The sequence below is a fragment of the Polyodon spathula genome, chromosome 14 (genome assembly GCF_017654505.1).
Source record: "Polyodon spathula isolate WHYD16114869_AA chromosome 14, ASM1765450v1, whole genome shotgun sequence".
Taxonomy (NCBI): Eukaryota; Metazoa; Chordata; class Actinopteri; order Acipenseriformes; family Polyodontidae; genus Polyodon; species Polyodon spathula.
In genome coordinates, this window is record NC_054547.1 from 1,930,673 (window position 1) to 1,949,780 (window position 19,108).

Consider the following 19,108-nt stretch of genomic DNA (forward strand, 5'->3'; position numbering starts at 1 on the left):
CAGCCTACTTAAAAACTGCACCCATTTGATTGGTCTTGCATTTCATAATAAACGGAAAGTGTCAGGCAGAAAACCAGATGTACTTACAGCTTATTGCATCAGGGTTGATAGTCACTTTTTTTTTTTTTTTTGCCAAATTATTTTTACCCCAGTTTTCTCCCCAATTTGGAATCAACAATTGTGTTATTATTAGTCCCAGTTCACTGGTGCAATCTCTCGGCGACTCGGGAAACGGAAGCAGAAACACACGTCCTCCGAAACGAGTTCCTGCCAGGCCATCATTTTTTCGCACTGCGGATCCACAGAGGCGCTATCAGACCTATAGTGCCGGAGGACAACACAGATCTGAATGGCTCCACTGCAGACCCGCAGGCGCCCTATCAGCCACAGGGGGCGCTGGTGCGCAGTGAACCATGGATTGCCCTGCCGACCTAAACCCTCTCTACCCGAGCGGCGCTCGGCCAATTGTGCGCCGCCCCCTGGAAACCCCTGGTCACGGTCGGCAATGACATAGCCTGGATTGGAACCTGCGATCTCCAACGCCTTTACTGGATGTGTCACTCGGGAGCCCCAGGGTTGCTAGCCACTTAAATCCCTCAGAACAATACTCCTTTCTTTGTTGCATTATAGTGAAGGATTGCTGTATTATTAGTATTTTTCATAGGTACAGCAACTTATGCTTCTAATAAGAGACTTTGCTCTTTTAAATCACAAGCCTTCTTAGCAGGGTTGCTCTGTGCAGCTGTTTGATTAGTACTGGAGGTGGATTTCTGGTTGCTGATGGGAATTCATATGGGCTGCTCCATACCTGACAAGATTAAAAGCAACCCTTCTACATGCTAAGCTCCTAACGGTAATAATATAAGACATAACCATCCATTACTACCCCTAACTTGACTGCCAAACAATTCTGCATTAACAAATACAGAAATACAGTCTAACTCTCTTTGTCAGCACTAGAAGTGTCCCCCTACAAGGAATTCAACTCTCCTTTGTCCTGATGCTCATTTCCCCAGAGGAGTTAGGATAAAATGGGGGTTCAACTGTATTGGAAGAGAGAATATGAAAGAATGAAAAGGGCAACATGCTAATATTGTGATTCTTCCAATGCCTTGTACTCCTTGCGTTAACCTGCCTCTTCAGAATCCATCCTGACATACAGTTTCTTGCTAAGTAGGATCTGCCTTAAGGACACAATGTTCCCTTCAAGACATGTTTTTTCCCTTAATGGACTGTCAATTCATTACAGTAGCTCAGCTCAAACTAAGAACAAGAGTAATGAAACTCAATCTATGTATCGTAAAACACTAATGTTACAAGCATGGCCTTTGTTCACTGGTATGAACACACTTAACATGAGAACAACACGTCCCTTATCTGCATTCATTTCTATGTGATTAGCATGCAGTTCCACATGCTCTGTGCAAAGCTAGAACTTCCTCTGCATTGATCTGTTTTTGAAGCTCTGCAGAATGATACTGTTACTAAAACCAAGAGGAGCTTTGTGTGTCTGCACAGGGAATTCTTAAGAAGGTGCTTTACGATACAATCATCTTCCCAACTGAACCCAATGCTACTGAAACATAAAATCACAATTACTGCATGAAGCATGGGAGTCATCCCGCATTGCTGTACTACAGCTTTAAATCACTTCTATAGTTCATTCAAATCTGTGATCCGAGGTGAAGCAGGCATACAGAAATAACGTGAATTAGATGAAAATGAACCCCCACAAAATGCTGCAGCTCCTTTTCCAAACTCCTTTTACAATTATTATTGTAGTAAACTGTTATAAAAAATAAAGCAAAGTATAAAGCCTAGTAGTAAAAGCATGGTAATGAATTCTTGGGAACTATCATACAACATGATAAAAAAATGCACAGACACAAAAAAACCACATTTTATAGAACAGCAACTGCATAGCCTGATAAAGAATCAACATCAAAATTATCATGCAGATAAACTTTTATAGTGGAATAGGCAACTAGTCTGTTGTTTAAGAATGTTGAAAATTGCCCTGATAGTGTATGCATCAACACCCTGTGTTGCTCTTTTGCTACTTAAGGCAGTGTGGAACTAGGGGACACAGAGCAAAGAAAGCCACCCGCTCTCCTTCTCATAAAGGCTCCCCAATCCATCCATTAACACGATCACTGGGGAGGCTGATGATGGGAGTAGCTTGATGGTTGTTAGTCTGATGGCCTCTGCAACAACGGCCAGCAGGGAACGAGAGTCCAGCACACTCAATCCCAAGCAATCAGATAAATGACATGCCCTTCATTACGAGTGTCAACACTAGCTGTCAACCGACTGCCCAAGGACATCAGAAAATGCCACCCAAATCAGCTTACTTACAAGGAAAAGTGAAAGTCAATTGTAATAAAATACAAAAGACTGCTGATTCAGCCTTTTAAAATGACCTGAATAAATGCATGTGTATTCTTGTCTGTTTACTTGCTATGATCAATGGTTTAGCCCATGCAGACTGAGCTTGCCCCCTTCCAGTTTAATCAGCCTAACGGTTTTCAACCAATTACTAGCTATGTTAAACAATAACCTACGGCTCTAATGCATTACTGCTGGTATTTTTTTAAGGACATCGATGTAAAAGCTATTTTGTACAAAAGAGTGCTGACGGAAATTACTTTGCCCTCGGACAGGTCACGTAAGAGGGTTGCATGCTTTTTTGTTTGCAAACAGAATACCAGCTATATTGTTTCCTTTTTCTTTATAGAACATGTTTTAAAGGACAGCACCTTTAACAGAACAGCAACCCAGCTCCTACTAGACAGGTGGTAGTATAGAGCGGACCTGTTCTTTCTGAGGCACCATGAAGTCAAGCGAGGAAGTGCAAATTAAACCACTTGAGGTGCCGGTGACATTAGAAATTGACCAATAACACCCATCTTGTGATGCCTGAATACAAAATCCCCTTTGAGACCTTACAGGGTTCACCTATATAATTACTGCTTGAAAGTGCATTTCAACATTAGCCCCCATTGGATCCTATTAGCATCAACTGCACTTAGAATTTTCGCAGAGAGTATAGATCAATGACAAATGACAAAGCATTCTAAATGTTTAAACCACAACGGGTTCTACTGTATATAAACGTTACTATCAGCTTTTCGTCTGTTTTTTTCAATTTAGAATCAATTACTTATGATATGTTTATAAGTGTTGGGTGGCTCCCTCTAATCAAGTTCAGAGTGCACTTTCTCTTACACTCTTTGTATGACACAGCAAAGAGTGCTCGAGAAATATACTCTCAATTTGACTCATGGTAGCCTTCGTACACTTATAAGCATACAGTACAGTGCTGTTCAGCAGTGGTTTTAAGGGTCTGGTTTTCTGATGCACACGCACTTTTTGCACAGTAATTGTGCCTTTAGGTCTGCTCAAGGACTTCTGTGCTGTAGTGCCAGCACGGTTTTGTATGCTACAGCAAGCCTGCCCTTAGTATTCCCGAGCCACAGATTTGAGACGGCTCAGCTGGCAATAACATAACACAGCGTCCCTGTGTCTCAGGATGTGGGGGTTTGAACACAGAAAATGCACAGACATTTCCAGACTAGTTCACCCATGCTGTACCAATTCCTGGTTAACCTGTGAAAGCCTGTTTGATGGTCTACTGAAGGTCTCCTGTGATTATAATATCCAGGTTAGGTTGTGTAAGTGATTTCAGTGTGGCTTGAGCACAAGATGTCAGCGATAGAGCAGTATATTAAATGGCTTGGTGTAAAGGCTGGAGGGTTTCACCAGTGCAGTGTGGAAGTTTTCTGAACATTCAGCAAACATAATTCAACTGAACCCTTTGTAACTCTCCAGATTCTGCCCGGTTTGAACGATCGCCCCACCCAAACTTCTAGCTGAAAGTCAAATTTTCACCATTAATTTCTGGTTTATGTGTTAATGTGCTATACCACTCCATTTTAAGCATGCCTAATTGTAAACGTAATCTATCTACCTAAAGTTTAAAATACTGGCTCTTCAACAATAATTTCTGTAATTTCCCCCGCCTGAGTCAACGCCAACCCCTCTTCTTGCAAAATAACTTTATTGTATCAAAAAATCAATTACATTTACAGTACTACACAAGTGAAACAAATCTAGACATCGTTTTTCCCACGAGAAGCTGCCAGACCCTTACGTCTCCATTGCTTTATTTTTTTTTAAACCCATAACTCACGAGCCCCCTGTCCACAATGATTTGCATTCCATGCCCTGCCAGTCACAGTGGAGTGCTGGAGCTACATTAATCACAACTGCTGTGCTTGCATCCATGTACAAAAGAGCTCTCCCGAACAGAAGGAATAAAAACATCTCCAATCCATCAGTCTAGATGGTGCACAGCATTCCAACAATCGCTGCAAAACCTGACTCTTGAGTTTTTACCAGGGCTCAGACTAGCTGCAACCCTTACAGTGGCTGCAGTCCTTAAAGTATCTTAAGTGATTAAGATAATTCACATTCAATAATTGCAATGATCCTTACGGAGTATAACATGCCCTTTGTGTAAGTACACACCCTGGGTATAAGGCACATGACTTATCACCCTTCATCCTCTTGTACATCATCTCACACTACACAATCAAGAATACTAACCAGGAAAAAAACACATTCTCCGAAAATAACCCTAAAATTTGCAAAATAATTATACAACGAAAATGACGATACTCCTTTAAACTTTAAAAACGACACATGAAAGGTGTGAGACCTGATAACATTTCAGCGGCATTCTAACAATGTTAATTGGTTTGAGTGTGATAGAATTTATAAAACAGCAGCAGTCTAAAAGAGCAGAGCTTTGCACAGCAGCGTGTGTACTCAAAAGATTACACTTTCATTCCAAGGAAAGGTATAATCTCGACACAAAGCTAAATCAAAGGCTATAGGGCTGGCTGCCTGTCTGTTCTATGGGGATATACTTTTTGTTCGATAGGAATCAAATTGTTTTGAGCACAAGAGATACAGTAGCTACTTAGTCTCGTGGAGATTGCAGGAAATCAGCATTCAGCATTCATTAGCCCAGTGCCACAAAGTGTATCAAAGCAACAGAGAGAGAGAGAGAGAGAGAGAGAGAGAGAGAGAGAGAGAGAGAGAGAGGACAAATGTTAATTGCTCAATAAATGTCTTTTTCTGCTACTGAATTAAACTAAGGACTTAGCCCAGCACAAATGTATTGACCAAGTAAGATCATTGTATTGATTGAAGTGGTGCCAGATCTAAATACAACCTCTGTTTCACAAAAGAAAGAGCATTTCCAACAGCCATGCGAGTGTTTCAGGTGTGTTACTCAGGGGTGACACTATTATCAGTGTATTCAAACTGTGGACCCACATGCACTAATCATGTCTGTCTGTCACCTCCACCTGGTAAAAACAACAACTGCCTTCAATTTTCAAGAATGTTACCTAAACTACAGACTCCTTTAGATCTTTCGGATTGCATCTGAAGGTGCTCCTTATCAAGCAGCAATACAGCAACAGCTTCAGTTCCTGAGGAGCGCATTCATATTTTCTTCCCTGACTCATAATGGTACTAAATGTTCAGTGCAATGCCTGAATCTACCCTGCAGTGCTTATCACATTCACAATTACAAAGTAACATCTTAATACACGTTTCAATTAAACAGTGCCCCGTTTTTTTAAATTTTTATTTAAGAGCCTTTATGACAAGCAAAAATCTGCAGCAATAAATCAGTAATGTTTATTATTACTGTATTATTATTTGTTCTCATTTATCTTCCCCCATTGATTAAACTTGTGCCTAGATTATGCATTTGGCATGTTGTGCTAGGAGCTTGCTAAGCACCGAAGAATCTTGGAATGCGCTGATGTACTGTATAATGCATTTATAAACCTCTTTAGGATTTGTTCCAACCATGACCCCCCCAGCGTATTCACAGTAGAGGACTTCACATGCTTTAGTTGAATTTGTTGTTAGAAAAAAAGACTGTTGGAATATATTACAACTCTAGGGAAAACGTTGGCCACTTTTTTAAAACACCACAGTAACTCTTTTGAAAGGTGGGGCCTCAAACAAGGGAAAACTAATCTACACTCAAGAAAAACTAGGCTGAAGCTTGAAGACTAATTCCCTATTATTTTGTCAGTTACTATGCGTGTTTTATTGAAATGGGGGGAACCTGAGTAAGTGTACTGCCTGAGCTGTGATATTGTTCACCACAGACCTGAACACTCTTTTTTTATTTCTGAAACTCTTGAATCATTAGAACTCCATCAGCCTGCAACGAGAGAACAGTACAGACCCATCTCTGCCACTGAATCTGTGGTAATGAAAATTACAACTGTTGCTTCACATGATAGCCAGATGTGTAAAATCCATTTGCCTCAGTTACAATCCCCTTGGACTGTACTGTGCTCAACTGCTGTCTCCTTTTAAGTGTGGGCAACAAAATACTTCCATTCAGAGGGTCTAGGTTGCACAAGAGTAATACACATAATCAAAGCTGTCGTTCAAATATTAACCCATTATTGGCATTAGCAATTTTTTGGGGGGTAAGTTGGCCCATTCAAGCTCAACCCCACCAACTTTTAACTGGGGTTTATTTTTATAAAAATGATGAGCAAATGCGTATTAAGCCTATTCTCCAGGGAGTGGAACAAAAAATCTTAGCTAGAGATGGAAGCCCTCTGAGCTGTTGGTTTTTAGCTTTCAATCGTTTTAAATAGATTTCTGTTAGGGAAGCAACGGTTATGAATTTCTCAAACGCAAACCCAAACCGAATCTGGGCACTCAGATGTCTGGGGCTTGTTTTCTTTTCAGGTTTCTAAAACAGCTTGTTGATGAAAGGTCCTAGTGATGGTGCTGGTAGACATACACAAACACAGCCTGCGCAGCCTACTTTAAACCATCGTTAAAAATAAAGCCTTCAGTATCCCCCCCCCCGGCCAGGTTTACACGTGTACATATTCTTCAGCAGCAAACACAAGAGGCAGTTATACAATGGGAGCCTCCAGTCATCTGAGCATCTGTGAAGACGAACAGCTGCTGTTATTTTTATTCATTTGTGCACGACCAGGAACCTTGGCAAGTGAGTGTGACGGTGAACCGCAGATCTCATTTGTAGCTGGTACAGGGAGATCTGCCAGAAAACGCTTGCCGAGAATTACAAAACCTTCTAACGATGTTAAGCAAAAAAAACAGTTACTGGACGGATTGCTGCTTACTGAATTATTATTTGTATTATTTCTATTTTACATTTCTGCTATTTCTTGATATTGCACACTTCTTTCTGTTTTAACCAACATAAACCGCTTTGAGATACTGTGGTATGAAAGGTGCTCCAGAAATAAAATAAACCAAAATTAAATGAAGTTGAGTTAAGTATCCAGAGAAATGGCCAAGTCTGATATTAGGACATGTTTTACAGAACCTGGAACCCAAACAAGAACTTTGAAGAAGCATGCGTCTGCGCCTCTGACCTATTTGATAGAGGCATATCATCTTTTTTTGGATGTTGTTAGTGCATGGGACCTGATTTCCACTTGCAGGCTTGAGAACAGTCTGAACTTGTGCTTTTAATACAGACCATGCCAGTGGCAGGAGCAATTATTTAATACTGCCTGAAAAAAATAAGCTTGTATTTTACTGGATCTGACCTAAAACCCCCAGAAGCTTAACCCCAATGTATTGATTCAAAACAATAACAATGCATGGGTTTTGCAAAGGCAAGCTGCACCACAATGTGGCTTCAGGCTGGATATTTGATGCTGACCACAGTTTGCATCTGGGTCGATTTTAACAGTAGTGCAGCAGTTACCAAATCAGGCAAGAAAAACTCTCCAAGATAAGATAAGGCATGTATCTACTGGGCTTTACCAACACTACCCATTTTTTGTAAGCTTCAGTGTCATTGATGCCCAGCATCCCTCACACACAAAACCAGCACTCATCCTCCGCCACTACCAGCCTGCCCAAATTTAAATGCATTTACTTACAACTACACAGTTACAGGGTATTAAAAAAGAGCTGAAAAGTGGCAGATAAATCTGTCACAGCTTAAAGGATTTGAAGCCTTATTCCATGATCCGTCTCCAGTAGACACTGATCCGAAGAGCTAGAAACTTCAGAACAATATGATCCAGGGATCCACAAGGGATGCAAGCCCCTCTCACTCCAGTTTATTTCTTGAGGGCTGCATTGTTCATTAGAAACGTATCCTGAAGCTCTTTAGACATCTAGCCCAAAGTGAAGCCACTTCTTTCTTTGACCTTATTAAAGTTGCTGTGCCTTGCAATTACAGTGCGTACCAGTTTTATATGGAGGAACTGCATGCTGACTCTGTTTATTATACTGCACCGCAGTTTATAGTCGTCTGTAATTAGATTTAGTGGTAATTAAAAACAATCAAATGCTGATGATATATTAGGATATGAAACCTAAAAACTGTCTGCACTGCATGCAGCTGAATAACCACTTCGGATTTGAACAACTAATGTTTGGACGTGTCCCCAACAAAGACAGACAGTTTCCTGCAAAATGCACATTTATAAACTAGTTAATAATAAAATTATACAATCAAAATATTATCAGGTCTGGAAAATAAAAGACATGAAGTGAAGAGCAGTGTTGTGGTTAATGGATAATCACGTTATCACACAGCCGTTATTACAAATCTCTTCAGCAGCTTGCACAAGTAATGAGACTCCATTGCACTGTCAAACTGAATCTCCAACCGTGTCAGACTGTGCATGTGAGAGATTTTTAAAAGCCCTTTGAAATCCATACTTACATGTCACACATGAGGAGAAAACCTGACACAGAAGAAATGAAATATACAAATATACAGTGAAAACTGTTTGAAAGCCTGCTTTTCACTCTTCTAATTATGTTTTATTTTTTTTTAAATATCAGTAATTAATATAATATATATATATATATATATATATATATATATATATATATATATATATATATATATATATATATATTAATTCTTTACAGGATGCCATAAGATACAGGCTGAGACTGTGAGTGGCTGGATCTCTTCTTGTATCCTGCAAAGTACTCTATACTGCGTTCTGTCTAATATATAGCTATAATAATAGAATATAGGAATACATAGAATATATGACACAAAGACATTATTAATACAGCTGTATGATCACATCTTTACAGAAGACTGCATTACCCTTTTTAGCTCTCGAGATAAACTTTTGGGAGACTGTTTCACTGTCGCAAGCGACAACAAAACCCCAGAGTATTTAAAAAAAGAAGAAAAAAGAAGAAGTTTAATCAGAGAGTGTCAAGTTGCTTGATGTACCTCGTCTTCCTGGAACAGCACTCTTAATAATTCAAAGTGATGTTCACTTTTATTCCTTCACCGTAGCTCGCAGTGCAGGCCTCGTGTGTCTGTTCTGATTTACAGCTAGTCATTTATTTGGTGTCGCTGGAGTTTGCCCAGTGAATGGTGTGCTCCTAGCAATGTTCATGCTACCCTGGTAATTAGTGGGGGCTTGGGCAATTAAAACCCCTGTTGGAGTGCCAGCCACAATGAGCAATCATTTAAAACATCAAAATGGACTGAAGATGCTTTGAAAGGTTTCTTTCTTGCAATCCCCGGTATGTGAGGGCTCAGAACTACAGCAGCAGGCATTTGCCTTGTCTTTCACACTACAATGGGGAGCAGTCATGGGTGCTGGACTGTGTTTCACACTACAATGGGGAGCAGTCATTGAGTGCTGGACTGTGTTTCACACTACAATGGGGATCAGTCATTGAGTGCTGGACTGTGTTTCACACCACAATGGGGAGCAGTCATTGAGTGCTGGACTGTGTTTCACACCACAATGGGGAGCAGTCATGGGTGCTGGACTGTGTTTCACACCACAATGGGGAGCAGTCATTGAGTGCTGGACTGTGTTTCACACCACAGTGGGGAGCAGTCATTGGGTGCTGGACTGTGTTTCACACCACAATGGGGAGCAGTCATTGAGTGCTGGACTGTGTTTCACACCACAATGGGGAGCAGTCATTGAGTGCTGGACTGTGTTTCACACCACAATGGGGAGCAGTCATTGGGTGCTGGACTGTGTTTCACACCACAATGGGGAGCAGTCATGGGTGCTGGACTGTGTTTCACACCACAGTGGGGAGCACTCATGGGTGCTGGACTGTGTTTCACACCACAGTGGGGAGCAGTCATTGGGTGCTGGACTGTGTTTCACACCACAGTGGGGAGCAGTCATTGGGTGCTGGACTGTGTTTCACACCACAATGGGGAGCAGTCATGGGTGCTGGACTGTGTTTCACACCACAGTGGGGAGCAGTCATTGAGTGCTGGACTGTGTTTCACACCACAATGGGGAGCAGTCATTGGGTGCTGGACTGTGTTTCACACCACAGTGGGGAGCAGTCATGGGTGCTGGACTGTGTTTCACACCACAGTGGGGAGCAGTCATTGGGTGCTGGACTGTGTTTCACACCACAATGGGGAGCAGTCATTGGGTGCTGGACTGTGTTTCACACCACAGTGGGGAGCAGTCATTGAGTGCTGGACTGTGTTTCACACCACAAGTGGGGAGCAGTCATTGAGTGCTGGACTGTGTTTCACACCACAATGGGGAGCAGTCATTGAGTGCTGGACTGTGTTTCACACCACAATGGGGAGCAGTCATGGGTGCTGGACTGTGTTTCACACCACAGTGGGGAGCAGTCATGGGTGCTGGACTGTGTTTCACACCACAGTGGGGAGCAGTCATGGGTGCTGGACTGTGTTTCACACCACAATGGGGAGCAGTCATTGGGTGCTGGACTGTGTTTCACACCACAATGGGGAGCAGTCACGGGTGCTGGACTGTGTTTCACACCACAGTGGGGAGGTCAGGGTGCTGGACTGTGTTTCACACCACAGTGGGGCAGTCATTGGGTGCTGGACTGTGTTTCACACCACAGTGGGGAGCAGTCATGGGTGCTGGACTGTGTTTCACACCACAATGGGGAGCAGTCATTGAGTGCTGGACTGTGTTTCACACCACAATGGGGAGCAGTCATTGAGTGCTGGACTGTGTTTCACACCACAATGGGGAGCAGTCACGGGTGCTGGACTGTGTTTCACACCACTGGGGAGCAGTCATTGGGTGCTGGACTGTGTTTCACACCACAATGGGGAGCAGTCATGGGTGCTGGACTGTGTTTCACACCACAGTGGGGAGCAGTCATTGGGTGCTGGACTGTGTTTCACACCACAATGGGGAGCAGTCATTGGGTGCTGGACTGTGTTTCACACCACAGTGGGGAGCAGTCATTGAGTGCTGGACTGTGTTTCACACCACAGTGGGGAGCAGTCATGGGTGCTGGACTGTGTTTCACACCACAATGGGGAGCAGTCATTGAGTGCTGGACTGTGTTTCACACCACAATGGGGAGCAGTCATTGAGTGCTGGACTGTGTTTCACACCACAGTGGGGAGCAGTCATTGGGTGCTGGACTGTGTTTCACACCACAATGGGGAGCAGTCATTGGGTGCTGGACTGTGTGCTGGACTGTGTTTCACACCACAATGGGGAGCAGTCATGGGTGCTGGACTGTGTTTCACACCACTGGGGAGCAGTCATGGGTGCTGTGTTTCACACCACAGTGGGGAGCAGTCATGGGTGCTGGACTGTGTTTCACACCACAGTGGGGAGCAGTCATTGAGTGCTGGACTGTGTTTCACACCACAATGGGGAGCAGTCATGGGTGCTGGACTGTGTTTCACACCACAGTGGGGAGCAGTCATTGAGTGCTGGACTGTGTTTCACACCACAGTGGGGAGCAGTCATTGAGTGCTGGACTGTGTTTCACACCACAGTGGGGAGCACTCATGGGTGCTGGACTGTGCATGTTTTCTGAATCTGGATGCGGAGATGTGTGAATAGGGTTCAGGGCAACGTTGGTTTAAAAAGCAGCTCCCTCTGCGTGGCTATAAGGAGCTTTCTATTGTGTGTATTCAGTGCTTTATCTTTGCAAGAGTCCCTGGCGGTTTTGTTTTTCAGTGAGGGAACATCGCTCTTTTCATTTTTATCATCCAGTTAGAAGCGGCAGAGCCAGACATCATGTTTTTCAACAATGTAATACCAGTCTTGTGCTTAACCCAATTACAGCCACCCTAGTTTGCATTAACGTCACTAAAATAAGGCTGGTTTACAGCAGAGGTAATGATTTAATTAGCAGCGGATGTGTTTGTTTCTATTAAAGTCACCCTGTAGGTCTGACAAGTGCTGCGGTTCAGTTTTGGCCAGATTCTTGGAAAGTTATGAGCCAATTAAAACAGTGCTTGGAAACTAAGGCAGGAATTACATTTGCTCACACACTAACTCTCCCCCTGTTTCACAGACGGCTATAAAACATGAAATCAATAAAAGTTTTCTTTTTATTACATAGTATTTTATTTTACATATTATTTTGCTGTACATTAGAGTTTCAAAGTAGTGGTAGGCTAGGCACACCGTTTCATATATTGAGAGACAAGATACAAGATTTTCCAGCCTATTCTTTTATATTGTACAGCAGACCTTATACATTGGGAATCCTCCGATCCCACGACGGAGCCAGACGTCAGAGCGCTCCCGGCATCTGGAGGTCTCTGAAGCCCTGCAGATCTCCGCCTGAGCTCGTCTGGCCAGCAGGGTCTGCTGCAGCGAGATGAGAAGCAGTCCCTGCCTGCCTCCCTAACCCGTGGGAGTGCCAGAGCCAATGTGACACTCCCTCTGGAACTACGTATACCTCAGTGTATGCTCTGAATTATGTGGCTTAATAAAGACAATGACAATCTTTTTCTTTAATGACAATCTTTTTCTTTTACAAAACTCAATTACTGGCTGGTTTGTTTTTCTTATTATTTCTTTGGAACGAAGAAAGCAGTTCATGGTCGGGTCTGCCTTGGATTTAATGATGCAGTGTTGTCTTAGAGAAGTCTCCCTTACCATAAACATCCAGTATACATTCTGCCAATTCCAGAAGGCTTTTAACTTCATGTTTTCCACTGCATGCTGGCTTAGGTCTGTATGAATTCATGTAAAACCTGCTCTAACTGCACCAGACGTTTCATAGAAAGGTTTCTCCCTGTGCTTTACAGCCTGCTGAGAACAATGAGATGCTAGTGTTTATAGCGTGAGAAGGTCCATGCTGAGAGCATCAAACACAGTACGCAATGTGTATTTGTACTCCTCTGCATCTGTGGCATGTCTTCAGCAGGCTCACAGGCTCACCGCTGCTATTGGCAAGGAGAAGGCAAGGCTCTATTAACACCATGTGTGGAAATGCTTGGATGTTTTCTAAATATTTTTCAGAAAATCTTTAAATCTCGACTGACGTGTTTACAACCATAATGGGTGTAGGTACATCTGTATTTCTCTGTATCAAAATGCACAGCCAAAACCCATCTTTAAAAAAAAAATAAAATAAAAACCATCAAAAGCGCTCGCCTACAACTTTCTTGAAGTCTTTTTCAGATTTTCAGAGTGCTTACATTGTAAAAGGTAAGTATACTGTAGCTAAGCTAATTACCATTACTGACACCTCAATAGGTTCAAGGCCAGAATTCAAATGAGGGAGCAGCCTATAAATCTGAAGCTCATTCGAAAGGGACCACAAGGCCACTTTGTCATAGGGTTGCACTCAGAATTATAAAAAGGGTTCTGTTCTACTGCGATTAGAATCAGCTGTGAATTAGTTCCTGTGCTTAGTTCTTTCCAGAATTCTCAGCCATGGTATAGTCCAGGCAACAGATCGGACTGTATACTTGATCACATTACATATTCAATGCTATAAACTGGCAACACTATTCAGTAACAGTAAAACAACACAAGAATGACAGTATGGAAAAGCTACATGCATTTGCTGTATGTTGTCCAATCTTAAGTGACATTAGCTCGCAGTGAGTAACAGAAGACTAGACATTAATGAATGCACCTCAGAAAACTGAGGACTAGAATGTAGTCTCTTAGATGCATTGATTAGATACATGCACTTTGAAAGCCATGAATCATATTTCTAGGTACTATCCTTACTGAGGAACATTGCCATTTCAAAACACGCATTTTCATTAAGGGTGGAGTTGCTACAATTTTAATTTAGGTGCAAACTGTATTGTAAGTGTTTAGCTTCACTGTATTTTATAAAGCATGAACTTTACAAAATGTACAGGACTTGCATGCCATAGTACAAACATGATAAAGTGTGGTAAAGTGTAGTAAAGCTTAGGTGTAGCAAAGCATATGGAAGGGTTGGTAATGCCCAGCATAGGAAAAGAATAGGGGAAAAATGTGACACATTATAGGAGAACTGTTCAGGTAAAAACAGGGTCTTACAAATGACTGAGTACTGATTTTGTTCTTGAGAACAATGTGATATTTAAGCTCTTGTTGCGCATGTAATACTGAAGCCTAGAGTACATCAAAATAAATATTAAACCCCTCTGGATTCATCCAGTTTTAACAACAACACATTGTGTTTTTAAATTTGAAATACGGAGCCGGTACACATCTTCCAATGTCTGCCTTGGCAAAGCTGATCAAGAGGTCCACCTGTTCATCAGATAGTAAGTAACAGTAACAGTCCAGACTCCTCTGCAAAGACCGGGCTGCCAGCACACTCCCTGACAACCTGACAGCTTCACAGCCAGCAGACAGGTCCTTCTCCAGAGCACTGAACATCTCTATGCAGGAACGCCACTGATACAGCGAACACCTGGAGCTGCAAATCTCCCCACATCGCGATGCACAAAGGAACTAGGCTGGTGACGGACGCCTCGGCTCATACATTTACATTGCTTGTCATGAAATTCACAAAGCTTTACTTCCTCATTTAATAAAAACCCACAGGCGCTGATTGCCCTCCATTCATCAGTTTGCCAGTCACACTCTACCTGCCTTGCTTTTGGACCAGTCTTTCTCCAAGATTTCTCCAAGCACTCCCTCATATACTGTATATGGTTCAGAATGGGGTATAATAGGGTGTTTTTGTTTTTGTTGGTAAAGAAGCCAGCAACGGTCTGGAAGAGTTTCACACATTTCGATATTCTATTTCAATATTCTTTGTTAAATAAGCAAGTTAAAATAGGGTTTTGACAAAACAATATTATCAACATCCTGAGTCCCCAGCAGCCAAAACAAATCTAAAAAAAAAAAAAACAACAAGATGAGACAGTCTGAGGGAGGTTTAATTAAAACAGAGGGAGGCGGGCAGAGGGAATGATGAATGTCTTCTATGAAGCAGTCAGACAGCAGGGTACCAGGTTTCAAACAAGCCACTTGTTCCAAGTTTAAAGACTGAAGCAGACTCCATGGGCCTCTGCTGCTGAACAACATCAGGAAGGAATATGCTTTTATTTTTTTGGTGTAAACAAAATGGGGTTGGGGTTAGGTTTAGTGTTAAGGTTAGTGTTAGTGTTAGGATTAGGGTTAGGGTTAGGGTTAGGGTTAGTGATAGAGTTAAGAGTTAGCTATGTTGTGATGCCTGAAAAGGCTGGCAGTTCCAGGGGTCACACAACCACTACAGAGGTACAGTGGTTATCATACCACAATAAAAACATATTGATAGAAAATTCTCCATTCCTTTTCTTACAACAAATTGCTATTCCTTGACCTCCAGACTGCCCCTTGTCTATTAATAACTTCCAGAATGCTGGCTCACTGATGAAGCTCACAATAAATAAAATGAAGGACGATCGTTTCTGTGCTGCTGCCTACTTATCATAGGGTAGAAAAGGGTGAACATGTTTTTAAATGGAATCTGACTTTACAGAGATAATATTTTCCAAATTGATGTGGAAAAGTTTGACATCCAGCGGATATAAATGGATAATTTGTTTCAGATTGCCTGCATGTTAGAGCACATCAGTGCAGCTGGAGAACAGTTCACCTCGGAATTCAAAGGAATGTTCATTTCCAGTGTGCGTTTTGGTAAACTAATCTAATTAACGACTGGAATTCAAATATAGTTCATAGCTAGCTGAGTCCCCCCCCCCCCCCCCTCCTCCAAACAACATCCAGACTCGCGGGCCATTGTTAACTGCTTTGCTGTTTGGTTGGTACCGTGACCCAGGCAGGAATGTTACAGTGGCGTCTATTCTAGGGGTTGTGGCTTCAACCTCCACTCAGATCTCAGAGAACCAACCACAGCAGGAGCACAGCGTCCCAGCGACTCCAGGCATGACACAGAAGGGAAACCGCAGGCAGTGACTGTGTGGTCAGATTTCAATCGGTAGACTCCTCCCGGCCCTATATATATATATATATATATATATATATATATATATATATATATATATATATATATAAAAATAAAAACTCAACCACACTTCATTTAAGAAATAGTTATCTGATTAGAACAGTAAATGTGTTTACATTTCAATCTCCAGGACGAACAGTATGAGTCACTGTAAAGTTTCCCCTGCGCTTAATTACCTTCAGTTCCATTTACTGTATCTGCTTCCCTTCTCACTGTGTGGATGCACTTACTCTTAGTAATACATAGTTACAATGTCATTTCAGTAACCTTGAGGGCTAGTTAAAGTATTTTGAAACGCCACACGAAACAACCTTAACTTGCAATAAAGTATAAAAGACAGCAAATGTACAACATGCAGAGGTTTCTTCAGTCACCGATTATGCTTGTCTGTCTATCACGCTAGTTTAGTTTAGTTTATTCACTGTGTGCTCACAGACAGGACCAGCACAGGTACATCTCAATAGTGTAGCACTAACACAAAGAGAGACCCACGTAGACCATACTCAATACAATAACAATACAACGATAAAATAATTGCAAACAATAACTACACAGTTACATCCGACAGACATATATATATATATATATATATATATATATATATATATATATATACACACACACACACACACACACACACACACACACACTATATACATATATACACACACACACACACACACACACACAGTTGTAGACAAAATTATTTGGGCACCCTTTTATATTAGCATTTTGTGTGCCCACTCTTTGCTTCCTTTACAGCTTTTTTGTATTTTGAAACCAGTTCTTGGCATCTTTCCAGTGATATTTTGCCCATTCTTCAACACATACTGCTGCCATTTTAAGATCATTGCTGTACTCGTTAGTTTTAACCATTTTTTATTGCTTTTTTTAATAAATAATGACCAGTTTATTTTTCAGCACTTGATGATTATGTATTTTTTCTATAATTATCATCAGGTGTTGGTTTTCTAGCATGACAATTGTCAATAATTAGCAAAGAATGGGTTTCTTTTTAATAATGTGTTGTTTTATTATAAAGCTGAATCTCTACTTAATAATCATTTTAACTGCAATCTATACTAGCTGGATAAAAACAGACAGTTGCCAAAATAAAGAGTACATCTTTCCTTTTTTTAAATTATATTTTAGTGTTCAATCCAACTGAACTGGGTGATACACAATGCAAATTCAAAACAGATATTTCAACAATCCAGCCAAGAAGTATAACAGAAAGAGGAAAGGAGGTAAACAAAACAAAGAGTAATGCTAATGGTAACTTTAGAAAGAAAAACAGCGCTGGGCCAAACCTGTGTCCCAGTTCAAGAACAGTTCAGACTGAGCCCTAGAACACATGTAATAGAAAACAGCCTCTGCTCTAACATGAGTTAATGAGTGGAAACACTGAGGAGGCCTGCAGTCACATGCACCAAGCATCTTCCATCCAACTCCTTCCCACAAGCTACTGAGTGAGCAATAAACAATGTTACTACATGTTCCGAGGAAGGGCTCTAAATCTTTTGTGCAAAACCTACTTGAATATACTGGCATGCTTCTGCTTGAGGCAAACCCAGATCCGTTCTTATTTGTGTATCCCAGCAGCTTGGCACAGCAGCCTCTTATCAGTGGAACTGGACCAGGGGACCCAAGTCTCAGCAAAGTGCTACTGTACATCAGCAGGTTTGAAGAGTGTTTCAAAGGACAGCAAATCCCAAAGCATGCACCAGTACGACTAGCAAAAAGAGAGAACTATTAACATGAAAACTTCCAGCACTGCTGTATAGCAACATGATTCATGTATTGGTTTTCATTACAGTGTACAAGATATAAACATTTACAAGAAAAAAAAGTGACTATTGTCAACTCACTGCAGTCTGACATGACAACCTTACAATGCCTGGTTCTATACAAATATTGGTACAGTATGTAAATATTATCTTACACCGCATTTCTTCACTAATAAATGCTATAGCTGTGGTTGAAACAGGTGTTGATCTTCCATTGAGAGTGGGGATATACGGCAGGTAACGTTTAGTTACAGAAGATGAAAAAGCCCCGCCCCTCGTATTGTTTATCATTCATATACATACCTGTGTAGAGATACTAGCATCCTATTACTACTGCCCTTCACTTATTAATATTTGATGCCAATGCCATATGGGAAATAGGCTTTTCCAATGTAAACACACTAGTGTTAAGAACCAGGTAGCAGCAATCTCTAAGGAAAATGGTTGACTGCGACATCACCACTGCAGTACCCCATAACTTCCTTACAAGTCTATGTCAATGCAAACATTTTTAAGAGAAAACATTTTTACAGTAACTTGTCCAAGTCATGTCATCTATGCATAATCCAATGCATTTCCTATCCCCATTACACCACTGTGATTTCAATAACCTGTCTATCAGAAGTGAACAGCTTAACATTAACATATTTGTATTTTGGGCTGTGTATCGGCTTGTTGAGGTTTGTTAAAGGCAACTAGCAGGATCTTGGTAGATTTATTTGGATTCCCTCCGACCTAACCTCCAGGCCCAGACAGAAGCTCTTTTCTGTTTCCCAGACTGACAGTTGGCACCCTGACCTCCAGCTGGCTCCTCTGGTTCAACTCACACAGCGCACAGCGTGCCAGGATGCAGAACAATGATCCCATTGAGGAGACAGCAAGCCCTCTCTTCAGCCCAGTGCAGTCAAGTGATGTACCAGACAACCTGGGACAGGCACGCAGAAGAAAGGCAGGAATCGACACCGTCCCATCCTGAAAGGAATGCTCAGCAGCTTCCAAAAAACACAAATATAACTCAAGTAATAAATTGATTTTTCTTTTTGTTCAGCTTAATCTAATTCTTCAAAGTTAAATATGTGAAA

The 19,108-nt window shown here is 41.6% G+C and overlaps 1 protein-coding gene across 3 annotated transcripts in view; it reads right to left on the bottom strand.

The window, feature by feature from the left end:
• Positions 1 to 19,108, bottom strand: part of LOC121326688 (phosphatidylinositol 3-kinase regulatory subunit gamma) — a 112,176-nt gene that overhangs the window by 91,357 nt on the left and 1,711 nt on the right. The window contains exon 1 of one of the 3 annotated variants that reach the window (XM_041270055.1): positions 17,775 to 17,913. The exons of the other annotated variants lie outside the window; for them this stretch is intronic. Within the exon in view, the coding sequence (XP_041125989.1) occupies positions 17,775 to 17,913 (139 nt within the window). Of the gene's footprint in view, positions 1 to 17,774; positions 17,914 to 19,108 lie in introns of those variants that run through there. 3 annotated transcript variants of the gene reach the window in all.